This window comes from Exserohilum turcica (genome assembly GCF_000359705.1).
Source record: "Exserohilum turcica Et28A unplaced genomic scaffold SETTUscaffold_3, whole genome shotgun sequence".
NCBI lineage: Eukaryota > Fungi > Ascomycota > Dothideomycetes > Pleosporales > Pleosporaceae > Exserohilum > Exserohilum turcicum.
Window position 1 is genome coordinate 1,463,880 of NW_007360136.1, and position 16,318 is coordinate 1,480,197.

Below are 16,318 nucleotides of genomic sequence, written 5' to 3' on the forward strand. Positions count from 1 at the left end.
GGGCTTGGCATGGATGGTCTCGTAGACAGTCGACGTGGTGGTGGACGTGGTGCGAATGGTAGTCGTCTTGTCGTCGGGGTAGACAGCGGTTCCCGAAGGAGTGGCAATCATGGAGGCGTTGTGGGCGCCACCCCAGCCGCCAGTCGGGTAGGCGGCAGCACGGTGGTGGAACTTCTGGTGCTGGAAGTGAGGGACGGCGGCCACGCTCGAGGCCAGGGCCAACAGGCTGGTGATCTTGATTGAGGAAGACATGTCGGGCGATGTTCGTACAGAGTTATCGTTGTTTTTTGCTTTGGAGGGAGGCGATGCGCGTATGCTTGCTTGTGGGTATCGTTGAGCAGTTAAGAGCAGATGCGGCTAACCTGAGCGCGAACAAGGATGGGGGCGGGGGGGGGGGCGTCTAGCAATGAGCGTAAGGGCCTTGAGGGGGGGCAAGAGAGTGTACCGAGCAAAAATGCTCAAAAGAGAGACGGGCAGCAACCTGGGAGGGGAGTGTGTGCGAGAGCGAGCGAGGTGAAGGGAAAAAGATGGGGACGCGGGCTTGCAGGGCCCTCATATATTGTGGGCAGATATGGGTGGGTGGATTCGTGCAGCACGCGACTTTTTCAGGACAAGCGGATGCGCCAGGGGCAGCAGCAAATACGGCGCGGCCGGCCAGTCACAGCGGCGAGGCAGCGTTCGCGGCCGTCGTCGTGGCTCGCGTTTGCGGGCTAGCGACGACGCCTGGCGCGTTTCACCTAGCCGCCACATGCAGGAACGCCCGCGACGGCGAAAGGGGCGGCGAGCGGCGAGGCCTGTTTGCGGCGGGCGACGTAGCTGGCTGGATGATAGCAGCAGCAGCAGCACGAGTACGAGTTGTAGCGGCGCGACAGCGAGGGCGTGGGATCCGACTGCCTGCATGCATCTCGTCAAGCGCCGATTGCCAGGGCGATAGCAGTAGTGGTAGTGATAGGGCCACTCCTTGGGGCAAGGGGCGGGGGCCGCGCAGAGACGGTGCGGGTTGATCGATTCTTCCAGACGCTGGCCTTCATCTCCGGGCGTGGTCGAGGGCGCAGTGCGTGGAGGTGTACGAGGCCAGCGACAAGCATGCCGCCGGCTTGTTGAGAAGCGAGTCTGGGGGGGCTTGGGCGACGCGAGGCGACGCGAGAAGCGGAAGCCGGCAGACTAGGCGTGCCCGACTCGCAGCACCATCAGCGCTGACGAGTCACGGCAGCGTCGCTTTTACTTGTACATGGCCCGCTGTCCCTGTTGCACTGCAGTCTCGTCGTCGCCGTCGCCGGGCGTTGCAGCCAGCCAAAACGAACAGTCGCCAAAATGAACACGAACCATTGGAAATGAAATGCATGCAAATGCAAATGAGCGGCTTGGGCGACGTTGCCAGCATCCCTTGCACGCCACGCCCCCGCACAGGCCACCGTGTAATGGCATGCCATGCAACCCCATCCATTGCCATTACTCTACACCCATTACACCCCATTACACCCCGACGTCATGGCACCTCCAGAGCCCTGTTGTTGCATCCTCGCCTGCTGGCCAAGTTCGCGCTCGAGAACTTTCTCCCCAGTTTTCTGGTTTTTTTTTCTCTTTCCATTTCTCTTCTTCTCCTCACCACCCACATGTCTTCCTTGTCGATAGCGCCCCCGCCCATGGCCTCTCTCTTGGGGGCCGCCCCCATTCGCCAATCAGCCGGGCCACGCTCCAGTTGCAGTTACACCACCTCGGGGCTGTCGCGTGCTATCGATACACCTACAAGACAGCGCTGTGCCCCACGGCTGCACGTCGCCGCAATACTCCTACTCCCACTCCCACTCCTGCTCATTCCAGCTGTGATTGCGCCGAGGGTTGAGCCTTGTCCATACTCATTTCCACGCCAAGAGCCGGCCGGCGGTAGCAGGGATACCCATGCGCCACGTAATAGGCTCCACTTGCCGCCTCCCAAGCCCCAATGCTTGGCCACAGACCCGCCTGCCTGGCTGCGCCCACTGATTGGCCCACCACCCGACTCTGCCTGCCTAGCACTCCTCGAAACAGCCCTCTGCACACAACATGTTTGCAAACATGGCATCGCATCTCCTTCTCCACCGCCTTCTCCGCCCCATCTGCTTCTTCTCACCTCACCATCCCGCACACTCGCGAAACGCCGCCCCGTCTCCCGTCCAAAGCTTGTCGTCCAAGCGCCGCAAGAACGACTATATCCATCTTCTACTATACCGAGCTTGCCATTGGCGCTGCACTTGGGCCCTTGGCAGGCACACGCCGCGTCTAGGACGCCCTTGGCACCATATTTCCCTCTACATGACACTGCTAGGTCTACCCACGACTAACGTGATGAAACTAGATCAAACCATGTCATCGAGCCCGCACCCACAAGCACCCACACTAGCAGCATCTCCCATCAAGCGCCAACAGACAAACAAAGAAAGAGTTTGTGCTACATTTGGCACCTCTCAAGCACTTGTTCGTGTATGGCTATGAATACACCATGTCTCATCGTACGCAGTACTGGCCTTCCTTTCGGATTCTTCCTTGTCCCTCACACACCATGTCACAGCCTAAATCCTCCACACTGACACACCCGTCCACGCACCATGCGTACCGCCGGTTTGCCAAGCACGTGACTTTTCCCTCGACGTCACACGCCAGACATTCGTACTCGCGCACGGCTCCATTTCTTTCCACAAGAGCATCTGCAGCAGAATCCCAGCACTTGCCCAGCTCCTTCGGTCGTTGCCATTGCCATTGCCATTGCCAGTGCTCTACCCACCACCGTCTCCACCAGACTCGCCATTTCACCGACCGAATCCCGCCGATGCGCCAGCTTCTCCGGCCCTGGAACCCTTGTCTGTGGCGCATGGAGAGCGGCATTACACGCTTCTATTAATACGCCGACACTACTACAAACTGTATGCTGGATTGCAGCAAAGACAGGGGTAGAGCTGTGCTCATACCTATGCCCCGTGCTGCTTTGGCATGCCCTAAGAGAAAGGGGTAGAGCTTGTCTTGTCGAGTTTTGTTTGCGTGATACTGGTGCTGGTGCTAAAACTGACGGTCACAATTGCAGTGGCACATGGACATGTAGTTGTATGTATGTATGTAGTTGCCAGCTTGGTACTTGGCGTGGCTCCGTGGGCGCCGGGTGTGGCGTTTGGTGCAAAGTATACTTGTAGCTTCCCCAGCCATGTCGCTATCACGGTCCCGATTACGAGTACAAGCATGAGCGGCAAGTATGTCTTTTCGGGATGCATGGTAGGAATGCACTTTTTTTTTCCTGAGATACGATATTGACAAGTATGGATAAGGAGATGCGGCATGTGTGGTGGTAAAAGCTTTGTGCATCAATCATCACACTGTAGTATGGTTCCTTCAATCATGTCGCTGTTTGTGCATTGACGCTTCAGGCACTTACCATCTATCTATGTGTATCTACTTCCATGATATGCCAACGACCCAGCATCCACATGACTATTCCTCACCCCAACTCCTCGCCATCCTTCAAAGTAGTCTATCCACTATCAACAATCTCAACACAACCACACCTCACTCTCACGTGGATGCTCAAATGCGAATCTCAGCCGCCTTCCTCAATCGATTCATCACCGCCGCCGCAATATCATCGCCCGACTTGTCGTCAATGCCCTCGACGAAAATGCTCTCTACACCCTTCTTATCCAGCTCGCGCAGTGCCGAGAACAAGCCGCGCGCAATATCCTCGGTGTCTGCACCCAGATTGATATCCCACACGTGCAGCGCCTCGGGCTTGACAATGTAGTGATCGGAGCGCGGGATTTGGTGCTGCATGACGGACCGCACGAGGTTGGATTGGCGCAACGAAGAAGCGTCGGCAGCTACAGAAGCTGGAGTTTCCGGTGTACAGCACGCCTTCCAACCATTTGAATCTGTAGTCTTTACTTTCTCGCCGTTGAGATCTAATATAGGTTTCCAGCTCTTTGTCCTGATGATGCCGATGCGGCTCTTGCTCTTCAGTTCCTCGGGTGCAGGCTGCTGTGCGCCTGCTTCGAACAGGAGAACAGCGGCTTTGGGGCTGTAGTGTCTGTACTTCATGCCTGGGGCTCGTGGCTTGCTCGAGTCTTCGGCTTGCTTGTCCTTGTAGCCTACTACTACGTTTTCCCACCCGGGACATTGTCGTAGTTGTTCTACTGTTACGCCGCCTGGTCGCAGGATTGCTGGGGGACTGGACAGCCCGTCTACCACTGTGCTTTCTACACCTACTTCACATGGGCCGCCGTCTATTATCCGGTTGATCTTGCCATTCAGGTCGTCGTACACGTGTTCAGCAGCCGTGGGAGACGGACGAGTCGATGCGTTTGCAGAGGGCGCAGCAAGTGGGCGTCCACACAGCCGCAATAGCGACAAAGCGATGATAGACCGCGGCATCCGAGCACCGAAAGTCGACAGACCGGCCGTGACTTCTGGCGCAAGAATCGTATTCTCTGGAGTCGGCAGGATAATGGTAAGAGGGCCAGGCCAGAACCGCTCAATCAACGGCCTGTAAATCTCCGGTATAGCATCCCTGCCATCAATCTTTCCATCGCCCGTAACATCCAGTTTTCCCGCCAACAGCGCTCGCAACTGCGGTAACGAGTGTATGTGCACAATCAGCGGATTGTCAGCCGGCCGGCCCTTTCGAGCAAAAATCTCCCGCACAGCCGCGCTTCTCGTGGCATCCGCCCCCAAGCCGTATACCGTCTCAGTCGGAAATGCAACTGGCACGTCCGTATCCACCAGATCCCGCGCCGCTGCTTTGAGATTTCCAAACTGGTCTCCGGCTTGCACTGACTCGTCGTATTCTATATCCCAGTCGTCGATCAGATCCTGCGACTGTCTGAATGCAATCTTGCCCAGCTTCTGGGGGTCGACTGGCTGTATCTGCGTCTCGGGCATGGTTGCGACGAGCGGCTTATGCGTTTGTCGTGTGGTGGCGCTGTCGAATTTCAAGACTGCCCGCGTGAAGAATGTAATGTAGTTTAGCCTGGTATTTGGGGTGAACCAAGGCGCTTGCGCCAGATAACGTATGGGAGCGAAATGGGAGAAGGGTCTCGTAGGATTGACATTTGGTATGCGGGGATGGCGCGTGGGCATAAGGATGACTGGTGAGGGAAGCCAAAATTTCTTCGGAACGCTGTGGGGCATCAGTTCCGACCCTGGCGCGTGATGTCACCAATTTGAGAATTCACCCTAGTGTCACTCGTGCTCGCACAGTCAAACAGCCCATACTTTGTCCAAGTAATGACAGCTGCATTGCGTCTCCCAGAATCGATAAAACTATCCTACTAACGTGTTTCACCAGTGTACGCCCCACCCCAGTGTGCGCCCCATCAAATCCTAACACCTCACCTTCGTAACAACAACGCGTGATGTCTTAACAACCCCAATCTCAAAAAACCTATACTAAAGCTGATATTACTATTGCTATCTCTTATCTCTAAAAACACGATAACTTAAGTCTAAGACGCGCTAAATTAATCTATAGCGTGCCAAGACGGACAATACAGCGGCGACGCGCTAGAAAGCCCTGTCGACGCGACTACGAACCACCAACTAAGCGCCTAACAAAACTAGAAGAGGAGGTGATTACTAGGCGTATACTAGTTGAGGCTGAGCGAGGACTACCCTATGGGAGAGACGACGTGCGAGATATGGCTAATAGACTGCTTCGAGAGCGTGGTGGAGAAGAGGTTGGCAAGAACTGGGTGGATAGGTTTATCCAGCGCAATCCTAAGCTGCGTACGCGCCGGAGCCGTCCATATAATCGTCAGCGAGCTGCCTGCGAAGATCCAGCTCTTATTAAGGGCTGGTTCGAGCTAGTTCAGAATACAAAGGCGAAGTATGGTATTGTGGACGAAGATATCTACAACTTTGATAAGACAGGCTTTATTATAGGCAAGATTTTATCACAGTTAGTTATCACAGGCTTAGATAAACCAGGAAGGTCAAAGAAGATTCAGCCAGGTAATCGTGAGTGGGTTACACTGATACAAGGTGTTGGCGCGACAGGAAAGCGTATCCCAGCCTTTCTCATCTTTGCAGGCAAGGTTCTAATCTCCACCTGGTTCACAGAGGATCTGCCACGCGACTGGGTAATCCAAGTTAGTCCTAACGGCTGGACGAACAACAAGCTAGCGCTTGACTGGCTCCATCACTTCGATTCCCATGCGCGTCCTGTAGGGACCCATAGGCTGCTCCTTATTGACGGCCATGAGAGCCACTGCTCAGTGGAATTCCGAGATCTCTGCGAAGAGAAGAAGATCATCCTCCTCTGTATGCCTCCGCATTCGTCGCACCTCTTACAGCCGCTTGATGTGGGCTGCTTCTCGCCATTGAAGCGCGCGTATGGTGATGCTATCTCAGTCTTGGCACGCAATCGCATCCACTATATTAGCAAAGAAACCTTCCTACCAACGTTCAAAGAGGCCTATAATAAGACAATTACAGCGGATAATATCCGTGCAGGCTTTCGAGGTGCAGGACTTGTGCCACACAATTCTCACGCTGTTTTATCACAGCTTAACGTCGTACTGCGTACACCAACTCCACCAGTCCAAGAGACTACTACCTAGGAGCCAAAAACGCCGCGCAACGCGCGCGAAATAGAGGCGCATAGTACGCTTGTTAAAAACCGTATGCAAATCCAGCAAGGGTCTCCTACAGCATCTCTTAAGGAGCAGATGCGGCAAATGAGTAAAGGAGCCCAGCAGATCGCTCATCAAATGGTGTTAATGCAGGAGGAAATAGGTCGCCTACGAGAGACTATTGAAACGTCAACAAAGCGAAAAACTCGTAAGCAGCGCTACGTACAGGCAGAGGAGTCACAGACAGTTGGCCAGATAGCTAATCAGATCACTAAGGTAGAGGGTGGTGGCTGTAATGATGGTGTAACACCTGCGAAGAGGGTGCGTAGTGAACGGCGCTGTGGACGTTGTAGCCAAATTAGACACAACTCTCGCACCTGCCAAGTAGAATTAGAGGATGAAGATGATAGTGAAGAGTCTATAGAATAAGATTCTATTCTACTTAATTAGAATAATTGTGGTGGTGTTGCGTAATACTAATGTGAAAGTGAGTTAGTAGGATTTGATGGGGCGCACACTGGGGTGGGGCGCACACTGGTGAAACACGTTACGCATAATACAAAATAATAACCCAAAACCCACCCTATAACGCAAAAGCTCCATTCCAAACATCAACGCCAATGTCACCATACCAAAACAGCCGTGTTTCAACGTCCCAAGTACCAGAAGAGAAAATCGTACAGCAATAAAGGGTATCCAGCCAACGCCTGCCAGATGAGAACAAGCCCCTTGACCCTAGGCATCCCAAAAGTCTAACTTTTTTACTTTTCTTAAGCAGAAACACCAACTTCGGGTGGTCCTTGGAGGATGGCCTCGGAAGGCGCGTCAACATCTCCCGTAGGTGCAGCTTGGGTCTGAGAAGCCAATTCACCGCTCGCTCCCGTCTCAGCCCACTGTCCCCAAAGACCGCGCTTGGCACGAATGCGTAGCGGGGCACCAAGCTCGTTGGCTGGCTGCTCAACTTTGATGGCGTCCTTGGTTGCCAGCACCAACATCTCAAAGAACATCTTGGTTGCGTCAGTGCGTGATGTTCTGGCTTCTGGGAAGATGTTCTGGAAGACGATGCTGCGCTTTTGTCGTTCGGATTCGCTCTCCTCGGCTTCAGGGCCGAATTGCTCTCGCAAGAAGTGAACGGCGTGCTTTGTGCCTAGTGATACGGGTCCAGCCTCTTCGGGATGGACAAGAGGAGCGGTTGTGTCGTCAAAGTTGTCTGGGATAGGAGAAAAGACGTCTTCCTCCTCCTCGCCGGCTTGTTGGAAGCCTGGCTCATCGGGCAGCTGGATAGTGTCCTCGGATCCTCCAAGCATGGTGTTGTCACCTCCAATGCCCATGTCGCCGCCCTCTAGGGTTGGCTCGTCTTGCTCAAATTCCAGTTGTAGTTGGGGCGTCTTCTCTCGCTCAGCAGCTGTGGCCTCATCATCTTCGGCTTCAACTTCGTTGTTGGCACCGTCTCGCTTGCGCTTTTGGCTTGGTCGAGATATCACTTCCAACGAAAGGATGCCGCGAAGCTCTGGGGCCCAGCCTTGGCTTCGACCGTCACCAAGAATGCTGGAAACAAAGCCTCCCGACTTTTGCATGTTGAGCAAAGCCATGAGAAGGGGGTCGCGGGGCAGGAATGACGCAGGCTTCAGAATCTTCTCACGATTGTTCTGTTGCTCCCTCAACTGGTGGCTGGAGATCATCGTTTCGGCGTCCGCTCCAATAACCCTCCTGCGCTTGGCCCGAGCTTGGTGGATAGATTCCTCCTCTTCCTCTTCCGGCTCTGGCTCAAAGGTGGTAGTCTGTTCGGCTATTTCCTGCTCAAGACGAGTGGCCTCTTCCTCTCCGAGTTCAGAGAGGGGTGACTCCTCACGCTGTCGCATAGGCAAATCACCTGCTATCGAGCTTGCTGGAGCTACTGTTTCAGTCATTCCGCCCATGGTGATGTCCACATCATCATCGAGGTGTAGTTCTGGAGCCGGAGCAAGTTCTGTAGGAGCGTCTTCGCCAAGATCGATTCCAAGATCATCATCGTCAATCACAAGGCCCTTGTCCAGCCCAGTAAACTCCTCGGATTGGCGGCGCTCCAATGGGGCGTTACGTCCCATCTCGATACTCGTGCCTTCATCGAATGGCGCTGGCGGCTCTAAATCGTCATCTTCTCCAATGTCCAGGTTCAGATCGTCGTCGGGAAGCTCCATTGGCTCCATGCGGGGCTGCTCAATGCTGCCAGAGAGAAACTGGCTGTTGTCCCAGTCAGGCACGGTGGTATTTCCAAGGTCAAGACTGCCGCTGAGCGGTTGCGACAGTAGGAATGAAGGGTCTGGCATGGGAGCCAGCAAATCCAGATCGGTGATTTGATCCGGCAGTATCAAGTTAGTGGGGTTGGCAACATGAGTTTGGGCGGGAAGATCAATGTTTCCGGGACGGAAGGCCTGCAACACGCGTTAGTCGTGGCAACAAGGAGTGGTCCAACTCAAGCCTACCATCTTGATCTTCCACAAAGCTTCATTGCAGTCATCCTGCAGGTAATGGGCCTTCTTGTGGTAGATGCGCACTTCACCAAGAAGCAGCTGCGCGTTCAACCGCAGGGCGAGGGGGCCGCCAGCAGCCACCTCTGGTCGAATGATGACCTCGCAACTCTCGGGAATCTTGTGCTGCAAGACTTGTGCTTTGGTGAGCTTCTTCTGCTGGTTTGAGGCGAGCCAGACGTGCGCGAGCGCGCCTTGCTTGAACAGGAGGTCCTCTGGCAGAAACATGGCGGCGAGCAAGCAGAGGAGCTTGTGGGCGGGGTGTTGAGGAAATTGCGCCTTGGGCCGTCGTGTTTACGGCGACGCGTCGCGGGTTTTGGGATGCGCAGGCGGTGGGGACGCGCCGATGGCCTCGCAGATCTGTGCCAAGTCTGCGCGCGCACGTAGCAATGGCAATGAAGGGTAGCCGGGGTAGAGCGACGATGGTGTTGCGGATGCGCTCGGTGGTGGAATGATGATGATGAGGCTGGTAATGGCTGGGATCAGGGCGTGGCAGGTACGATCCGGCAAGTCCCCGCTTAGTCATGACTCCACCCAAGAAACCCGAACATGCCTTTACCTTCCATCTAGCAACCTTGTCTTAATCAAGCTGAGCACCAAGACAGAATGATTTTCATACAAAGTGCCTGTGAATAATCAGTTGAGGTCATTACTGCGAAGACAGAACCATCTGGTCGCCGTATTACGAGTTTATGCCAAGGTTAGGTGGTAAGCGGATACATGCGACTGATGAAGCTGCCTTCAAAGTGAGCACCTTCAACTTCTCAAACACAGACTTTTGCAGACGCCGAGAAGTCTCCTGCATGGCGTGTGGCGATCCTGCGATTCGGCAGTTGTTGTACGACTGCTCAACCAATGTAGTTTATATTGACCAATGGACCCGGCCACGCCTCATTGGTCTTGATATCACGACGGTCCCGAACAGGCGGGAGACTTTCGGCTCGTTGACAGTATGCTCAGCAAATTAGCATATTTGTATATTTGCGGAGATTGGGGAGTGCATCACCTGCGACAGCGAGGTACTGATATACCTTGACAGCACCAGCTGATTGCCATCGAACAACTTTACTTGATTTCCGACCGACCATGTTTTGGAACTCTGTTGCCATTTTTGCACTCCTTGCAAAACATGCTTCAACCCAGGAAACACCATATGGGGCATCTGAATTTTTGCGGTTTGGATGTTCACAGCTTGTTATTGAGCGTGCTGATCCGCTTGTGACTCCAGGACTAAACCCATCGCCACATATGCATCAAGTAAGTATGAGTTTTTACTACCGACACACGACTGACATGTGCAGATTGTAGGAGGCAACAGCTTCAACGTGACGGTAAGACATTATCGGCTCCTCTCTGACGCCTGTAGTAGTTGACGGAGTCAGATGGACCCCTCGACCTTTGACCCACCTGCAAGATCATCATGTACCTCCTGCATTTATAAGTTAGTATTGCCATTTCATAACATGTTCTGCTCCCTTACACGGCTACAGAGAAGACAGGTCAAACTACTGGACCGCTTCCATTTACTTCAAGTCGCCTGAGAATGGTACATACCGCAAAGTACCGCAGATGGCCAATGGTCGCCGAAACAGAACCCTACTTGAGCAGGATGGCGGCCTCACCATATACTACATGCGCCCATTCCTCGGTAACAATACGAAAACTACAGCCATGAGCCCGGTGCGTCTGATTCATGATACCTCTTGTCATAGTTTCTCACTAGTGCAGGGTTTCCGCATGCTCGCCGGTGACCCCAACAATCGCAGCAAAAACGGGACGTATCCGGGAATCTGCCATCGATGCCTCCAGGAAAGCGAGCGCGTCATGGGAGGAGACGGAGCGCCCTGTTCGGCCAACGACACTGCCAGCTTTCCATCGACGCCGTGTCCAGGGGGTATTCGTGCTACCGTGATCTTTCCCTCGTGTTGGGATGGTGTGAATCTTGATTCACCAGACCATAGATCGCATGTGGCGTACGCGCCAAATTCAGCCTTGCTCGGTGGTCTCGCTGGTGACCAGTGTCCAAGTAGCCACCCGGTCAGGATTCCGCAGGTAATGTATGAGATCATGTTCGACACTTCTGGATTTTCAGACCCGATATATTACCGAGACGGCAAGCAGCCGCTGGTGTATAGCTTTGGCGATGCGTAAGTCGAGGACCTGATACTGGGCGACGGGGTTTATGTTAACATGTACAGGACCGGGTATGGTGCGCATGGCGACTACTTATTCGGCTGGGAAGGCGACGCGCTCCAGAAGGGGATGGATGCTCTTGGCAACAGATGTGGAAGCGAGGACTGCACATCCACGTTGACCATTCAAGCCGGGAAGGACGCGATTGCGTGTACCAAGGCACACAGGCGGTCGAGGACACTGGGGCGGAGACGTGTAGGTTTGGCTTTGCGACTAGCCGAGGCGGAGACTAACATGGGCGTACATAGGGCTCGACCAACTCCCGGGTGGTGTTCAGATTACAGAGTAGTATGCGGCGAGGGTGCTGTGACGAGCTGGCAGTCCCTCGTTTTGGTGTTGCTGGATGGGCGATGGAGATGGCAGTGAACCGGGGTGGTAGCGATAGCCATGCACATGACTAGTGGGTCCGGGGGCGCTTGGAATGGAATACCCCTGCTACAGGACATGTTATGAATAGCACCCGCCGGCACTGATGGCGACTGAGATGCTCTTCACTGTGCCATCCGGCCCGTCTCAGCCACAGCAGCGATATCTGAGGCTGAGGCATGACATCACCGGGCAAGAGGCCAGCCTAGGAAAGTCCCGAGCCTGTGCCTGCCAAGGCCCATGTGCCGTGCCATGCGCAGTGGTGCCCGGCACCGCACATGCACATGGGGCGTCTTATCAGTTGGGCATGTTGCCTTCTCGCGCGATTGCAGCGTCTCTGTTTCAGCTCCAGACAATGTCGCCTTGCAGCTATTCTGGCGCTGCTGGCTCAAACAGCATGTGGTGTGAAACCCGGCGCCGCGCCTTAGCTACGACTTAGGCGACGGGAGCCTCGACCCCTGCCCGCGCCTGCCTAAGCACCCATGCTTTGACGTTTTGGTCCAGCATATACACCAAAAGTCCCTCGACCCCCCCCCCCCAAAGACCGCCGCCCACCACAGCCGCCGCCACACGCGCCTGTTCCTCTCTGCCAGCCTTTCAGCGTGCTCTCATTACTACCAGCCTCAATGCGATAGCCGCGCACCCCAGCCCTTCTCGCCACGCTCAGTACTGGTCGACCGACAGGCCACGTTGGACCGCGGCGCAACAGTCGCCTCCTGGCCATGCCAATATGACAAAAGCGTCGACTCCCTCGCTGCCCTTGTTCAATGCCTCCAATGCCCCCTCCAAGTCCTCGCGCCCCTCGTCGCCAATGCTGCAGCCTCCAGAGCCGCATCGGCGCAGCGCGACGCCCTCGGTACGTCATGCGCCTGTGATGGCATGCCGAACCGCACGCCGATCTGATGTGCTGCTGACACGTACCCGCATAGTCAATAACGGCGACATACTCGCTCTTGTCTGCCCAAGAGACGGCCCAGAAGCTCGCATCCTCGCCCACACATGGTCTGTCGGCCTCGGACGCCTCGGCGCGCATACACACTCATGGCCTTAACGAACTCCCCCACGAAGACCCTGAGCCGCTCTGGCTCCGCTTCCTTAAGCAATTCAAGGAGACGCTTATCCTGCTGCTGCTCGGGTCTGCTGCGGTTTCTTTCATAATGGGCAACCTGGAAGACGCGCTGAGCATAACCATGGCAGTCACCATTGTCGTTACCGTGGGCTTTGTGCAGGAGTACCGGTCCGAGAAGTCCATTGAGGCTCTGAACCAGCTCGTCCCGCATTCTGCACACATTATACGCGCCGGCGCGGAGCCATCACGGGGCGGTCGCATGCCGAATGGCACAGCAACCGAGGACATTGAACTCGACACCCTCAAGGACACGACGGCTTCGCTATCAGCAGCCGAGAGAAAGTCTACGACGATATCTGCGACAATGCTGGTGCCAGGCGACTTGGTTCTCTTCCACACGGGCGACCGCATACCAGCCGATATTCGCATCACGCACGCTGCCGACCTGAGCATCGACGAGTCGAACCTCACGGGAGAGAACGAGCCTGTCTCCAAATCGGCGGATATGATCACACCTCCCTCAGGCGTGCAACGGTCGGCCTCGCCCTTCTACGCCTCCGAAGGTGCTGGGACCGTTGGCGCGGACATTAGGCTCAACGACCAGAAGAACATTGCATTCATGGGCACTTTGGTCAGGTCGGGATACGGACAAGGAATCGTCATTGGTACAGGTGGTAATACGGAATTTGGTGCTATCTCTGCCTCCCTGCATGAAATCGAGAGCCCGCGAACGCCTCTGCAACTTTCCATGGATCGACTGGGCAAGGAATTGAGTTACATGTCGTTTGGAGTTATTGCTTTCATTGGCTTGGTGGGATTATGGAGGGGATGGAAGTTTCTCGAGGTCTTTCAGATTGCGGTTTCGCTTGCAGTCGCTGCCATTCCCGAAGGACTCCCCATCATTGTTACCGTTACGCTTGCGTTGGGTGTATTGAGAATGTCCAAGCGCGACGCAATTGTCCGACGGCTACCCAGTGTAGAGACTTTGGCTTCGGTCAATGTCGTTTGTACTGACAAGACGGGTAATTTGTGCACTCTCCTGAATCCTGCAACCACTGACCACATACAGGTACACTGACAACGAACCACATGACTGTTACGAAAATATGGCATTTTGGCGAATCTGACCCAGTAGACGTGAAGAAGAAGCACGACTCTGCAGATCTCGATTCTCCTACTCGTACTATCTTGCGAATCGGCAATGTAGTCAACAATGCCCGTTTATTAAGCGACCAGGCCGCATCAGCGTCGACAGCAGCAGTTCTCTCGTCAACTCTGGGAGACGACAACTCCTCGGCCAAGAGTCGATGGGTAGGTCAACCCACGGATGTAGCACTTCTTGATTTGATGGATGCTTTTGGAGAAGAAGACGTGCGGGAGAGAATTGGCGACCGCAAGTTCGAAACACCCTTCAGTTCCGAGAGAAAGTGGATGGGCGTCGTGGTCGGCAATGCTTCTGGGAGTGTCACTCCCGGCTCCGACCATGCCTATATCAAGGGCGCACTGGAAAGGATTCTCGATCGATGCGACACATACGTTACTGCGCAGGGCAAAGAGGTGACTCTGGACCAAGCATGCAAGCAAGAGGCGATGAAGGCTGCAGAAGCCATGGCTCAGGAGGGCTTGCGAGTCCTGGGTTTTGCAAGCGGTGCTTCTAGAGGGAAAAAGAGGACTACCAGTGGCTCTGCCTCTCCAGCTTTGCCTGCGAATTCGGCTCTTGGCGACGATGAACTGTACCGCGGTCTAACATTTGCTGGGCTTGTTGGCATGAATGATCCCCCGCGCAAGGGAGTTGAAAGAGCGATTCGCCGGCTGATGGCTGGTAAAGTCAAGGTAATCATGATTACAGGTGACGCAGAGACCACAGCAGTCGCCATTGGAAAGAGTCTAGGCATGCCAATCACTGCGAACTCGGCTCTCGGACGTTCTGTCATTTGTGGCGACGAAGTGGACCAGATGAGCGAAGAGCAACTGGCTCAGGCCATGGCAACGACGTCAGTTTTTGCACGAACGAGTCCGGATCACAAGATGAAGATTGTTCGCGCCCTACAGTCACGAGGAGACGTGGTCGCCATGACTGGTGATGGTGTAAACGACGCACCCGCGCTCAAGAAGGCGGACATAGGCATCTCCATGGGCCGACTGGGTACAGACGTTGCAAAGGAAGCTGCCGACATGATTCTGACCGACGACAACTTTGCCACGATCCTGAATGCCATCGAGGAAGGAAAGGGCATCTTCTACAACATCCAAAACTTCCTCACGTTCCAACTGAGCACCAGCGCGGCAGCACTGAGCCTGGTACTCCTCAGCACGTTCCTCGGCTTCCAGAACCCGCTCAATGCCATGCAGATTTTGTGGATCAGTAAGTCACGCATCCGCATTCTACTCATTTCTAAACTAATCAACACACACAGACATCCTCATGGACGGCCCACCCGCCCAATCCCTTGGTGTCGAGCCCGTCGACCCCTCCGTCATGGCGCTTCCTCCACGCCCCCGTCAAGCCCGCGTGCTAACCCGGCCTCTGATCCAGCGCGTGCTCCAATCCGCCACCATCATCATGCTCGGCACCCTCACAACATACTACCTGGAAATGACCGACGACAACATCGTAACTGCGCGCGACACAACCATGACATTCACCTGCTTTGTCCTGTTCGACATGTTCAACGCCCTCACATGCCGCTCGTCCACCAAATCCGTGCTCGCGGGCGAAATCGGCCTCGTCGACAACAAAATGTTCAATTACGCCGTCGCGGGCAGTCTGCTAGGCCAGCTCGCTGTCATCTACTTTCCCCCGCTGCAGCGCGTCTTCCAGACGGAGGCGCTGGGTCTCGAGGACCTGGCGCATCTCGTGGCCGTGGCCAGCTGTGTGTTCTGGGCCGACGAGGGCCGCAAGTGGTATTTACGCTGGAAGGCGAGGCGAGGCTATGGCGCGGGGTATAGTACTGTTGTGTGATTCCGCGTCGTTTTACACCATCGCTTTGTTTTTCTGTTTTGTACACTGTCTGTACATGTGGGGGTGTGTGTGTGAAGTAGTGTCTGTGTGTCTGCGTTCGTATGTATGGGTATGGCTTTTTTTTCCCTTATGGGCGCGAGATTAAAAGGAAGGAAGTGGGGTGGGGTGGGGGGGGGGAAAGGGTTGGATCCTGGTGTTGGTGTTGATAGATGGAAAAGGTGTACTTGCATAGTCTAGCGGGGATAAACGTCGTTATAGAAGGAGAAACAAGAAGACAATAACCCACGCGTGGCTGTGTGTCTGTGTTTTGTTTGTTTGTTACTGCGAATTAGCATGCTACTATGCTAATTTTTTTTGGCGTGTTTTGTGGCGCTTGTGTAAAATACTCTTGTTTTGCGTCTATCATCATTATCATCATCATCATCATCATAATTACATGTCATTGTACTATGTACAGTTGATTGTTTGTTGTTTCTGTCGTATTCGAATATCAAAATTTGAAGACGTCATCCTGGATAGATGCTTTTTCACAAGTGTCCCCCAGCCGAGCCTCGATAGTTTGTACCTGGAGGGCAGAACATGTATGTACATATGTATGCATCTCAACTTGTCTAGATGAGCATTTCGC

At 54.5% G+C, this 16,318-nt stretch overlaps 4 protein-coding genes across 4 annotated transcripts; 2 read left to right on the forward strand and 2 right to left on the reverse strand.

The window, feature by feature from the left end:
• Window positions 1–3,555: 3,555 nt before the first annotated feature.
• On the reverse strand, window positions 3,556–4,902 carry SETTUDRAFT_179526 (uncharacterized protein; the record flags this gene model as incomplete). The annotated part of the gene is made up of 1 exon (XM_008029250.1): window positions 3,556–4,902. The coding sequence occupies one exon, from the start codon at window positions 4,900–4,902 to the stop codon at window positions 3,556–3,558; it is 1,347 nt and encodes a 448-aa protein (XP_008027441.1).
• Window positions 4,903–7,058: 2,156 nt separating this feature from the next.
• On the reverse strand, window positions 7,059–9,487 carry SETTUDRAFT_179527 (uncharacterized protein). Its single transcript, XM_008029251.1, has 2 exons — window positions 9,056–9,487; window positions 7,059–9,004 (listed from the first exon to the last, which is right to left on the reverse strand). The coding sequence occupies exons 1-2, from the start codon at window positions 9,326–9,328 to the stop codon at window positions 7,361–7,363; spliced, it is 1,917 nt and encodes a 638-aa protein (XP_008027442.1). The 5' UTR covers window positions 9,329–9,487; the 3' UTR covers window positions 7,059–7,360.
• A 699-nt stretch (window positions 9,488–10,186) lies between these two features.
• Window positions 10,187–11,582, forward strand: SETTUDRAFT_154545 (uncharacterized protein; the record flags this gene model as incomplete). The annotated part of the gene is made up of 7 exons (XM_008029252.1): window positions 10,187–10,357; window positions 10,402–10,431; window positions 10,483–10,541; window positions 10,591–10,780; window positions 10,829–11,247; window positions 11,299–11,444; window positions 11,542–11,582. The coding sequence occupies 7 exons, from the start codon at window positions 10,187–10,189 to the stop codon at window positions 11,580–11,582; spliced, it is 1,056 nt and encodes a 351-aa protein (XP_008027443.1).
• An 807-nt stretch (window positions 11,583–12,389) lies between these two features.
• SETTUDRAFT_117351 (uncharacterized protein) lies at window positions 12,390–15,835 on the forward strand (the record flags this gene model as incomplete). Its single annotated transcript, XM_008029253.1, has 4 exons — window positions 12,390–12,515; window positions 12,589–13,750; window positions 13,798–15,093; window positions 15,146–15,835. 4 exons carry the CDS (start codon window positions 12,390–12,392, stop codon window positions 15,688–15,690), a joined length of 3,129 nt encoding a protein of 1,042 aa, XP_008027444.1. The 3' UTR covers window positions 15,691–15,835.
• Window positions 15,836–16,318: the final 483 nt, after the last annotated feature.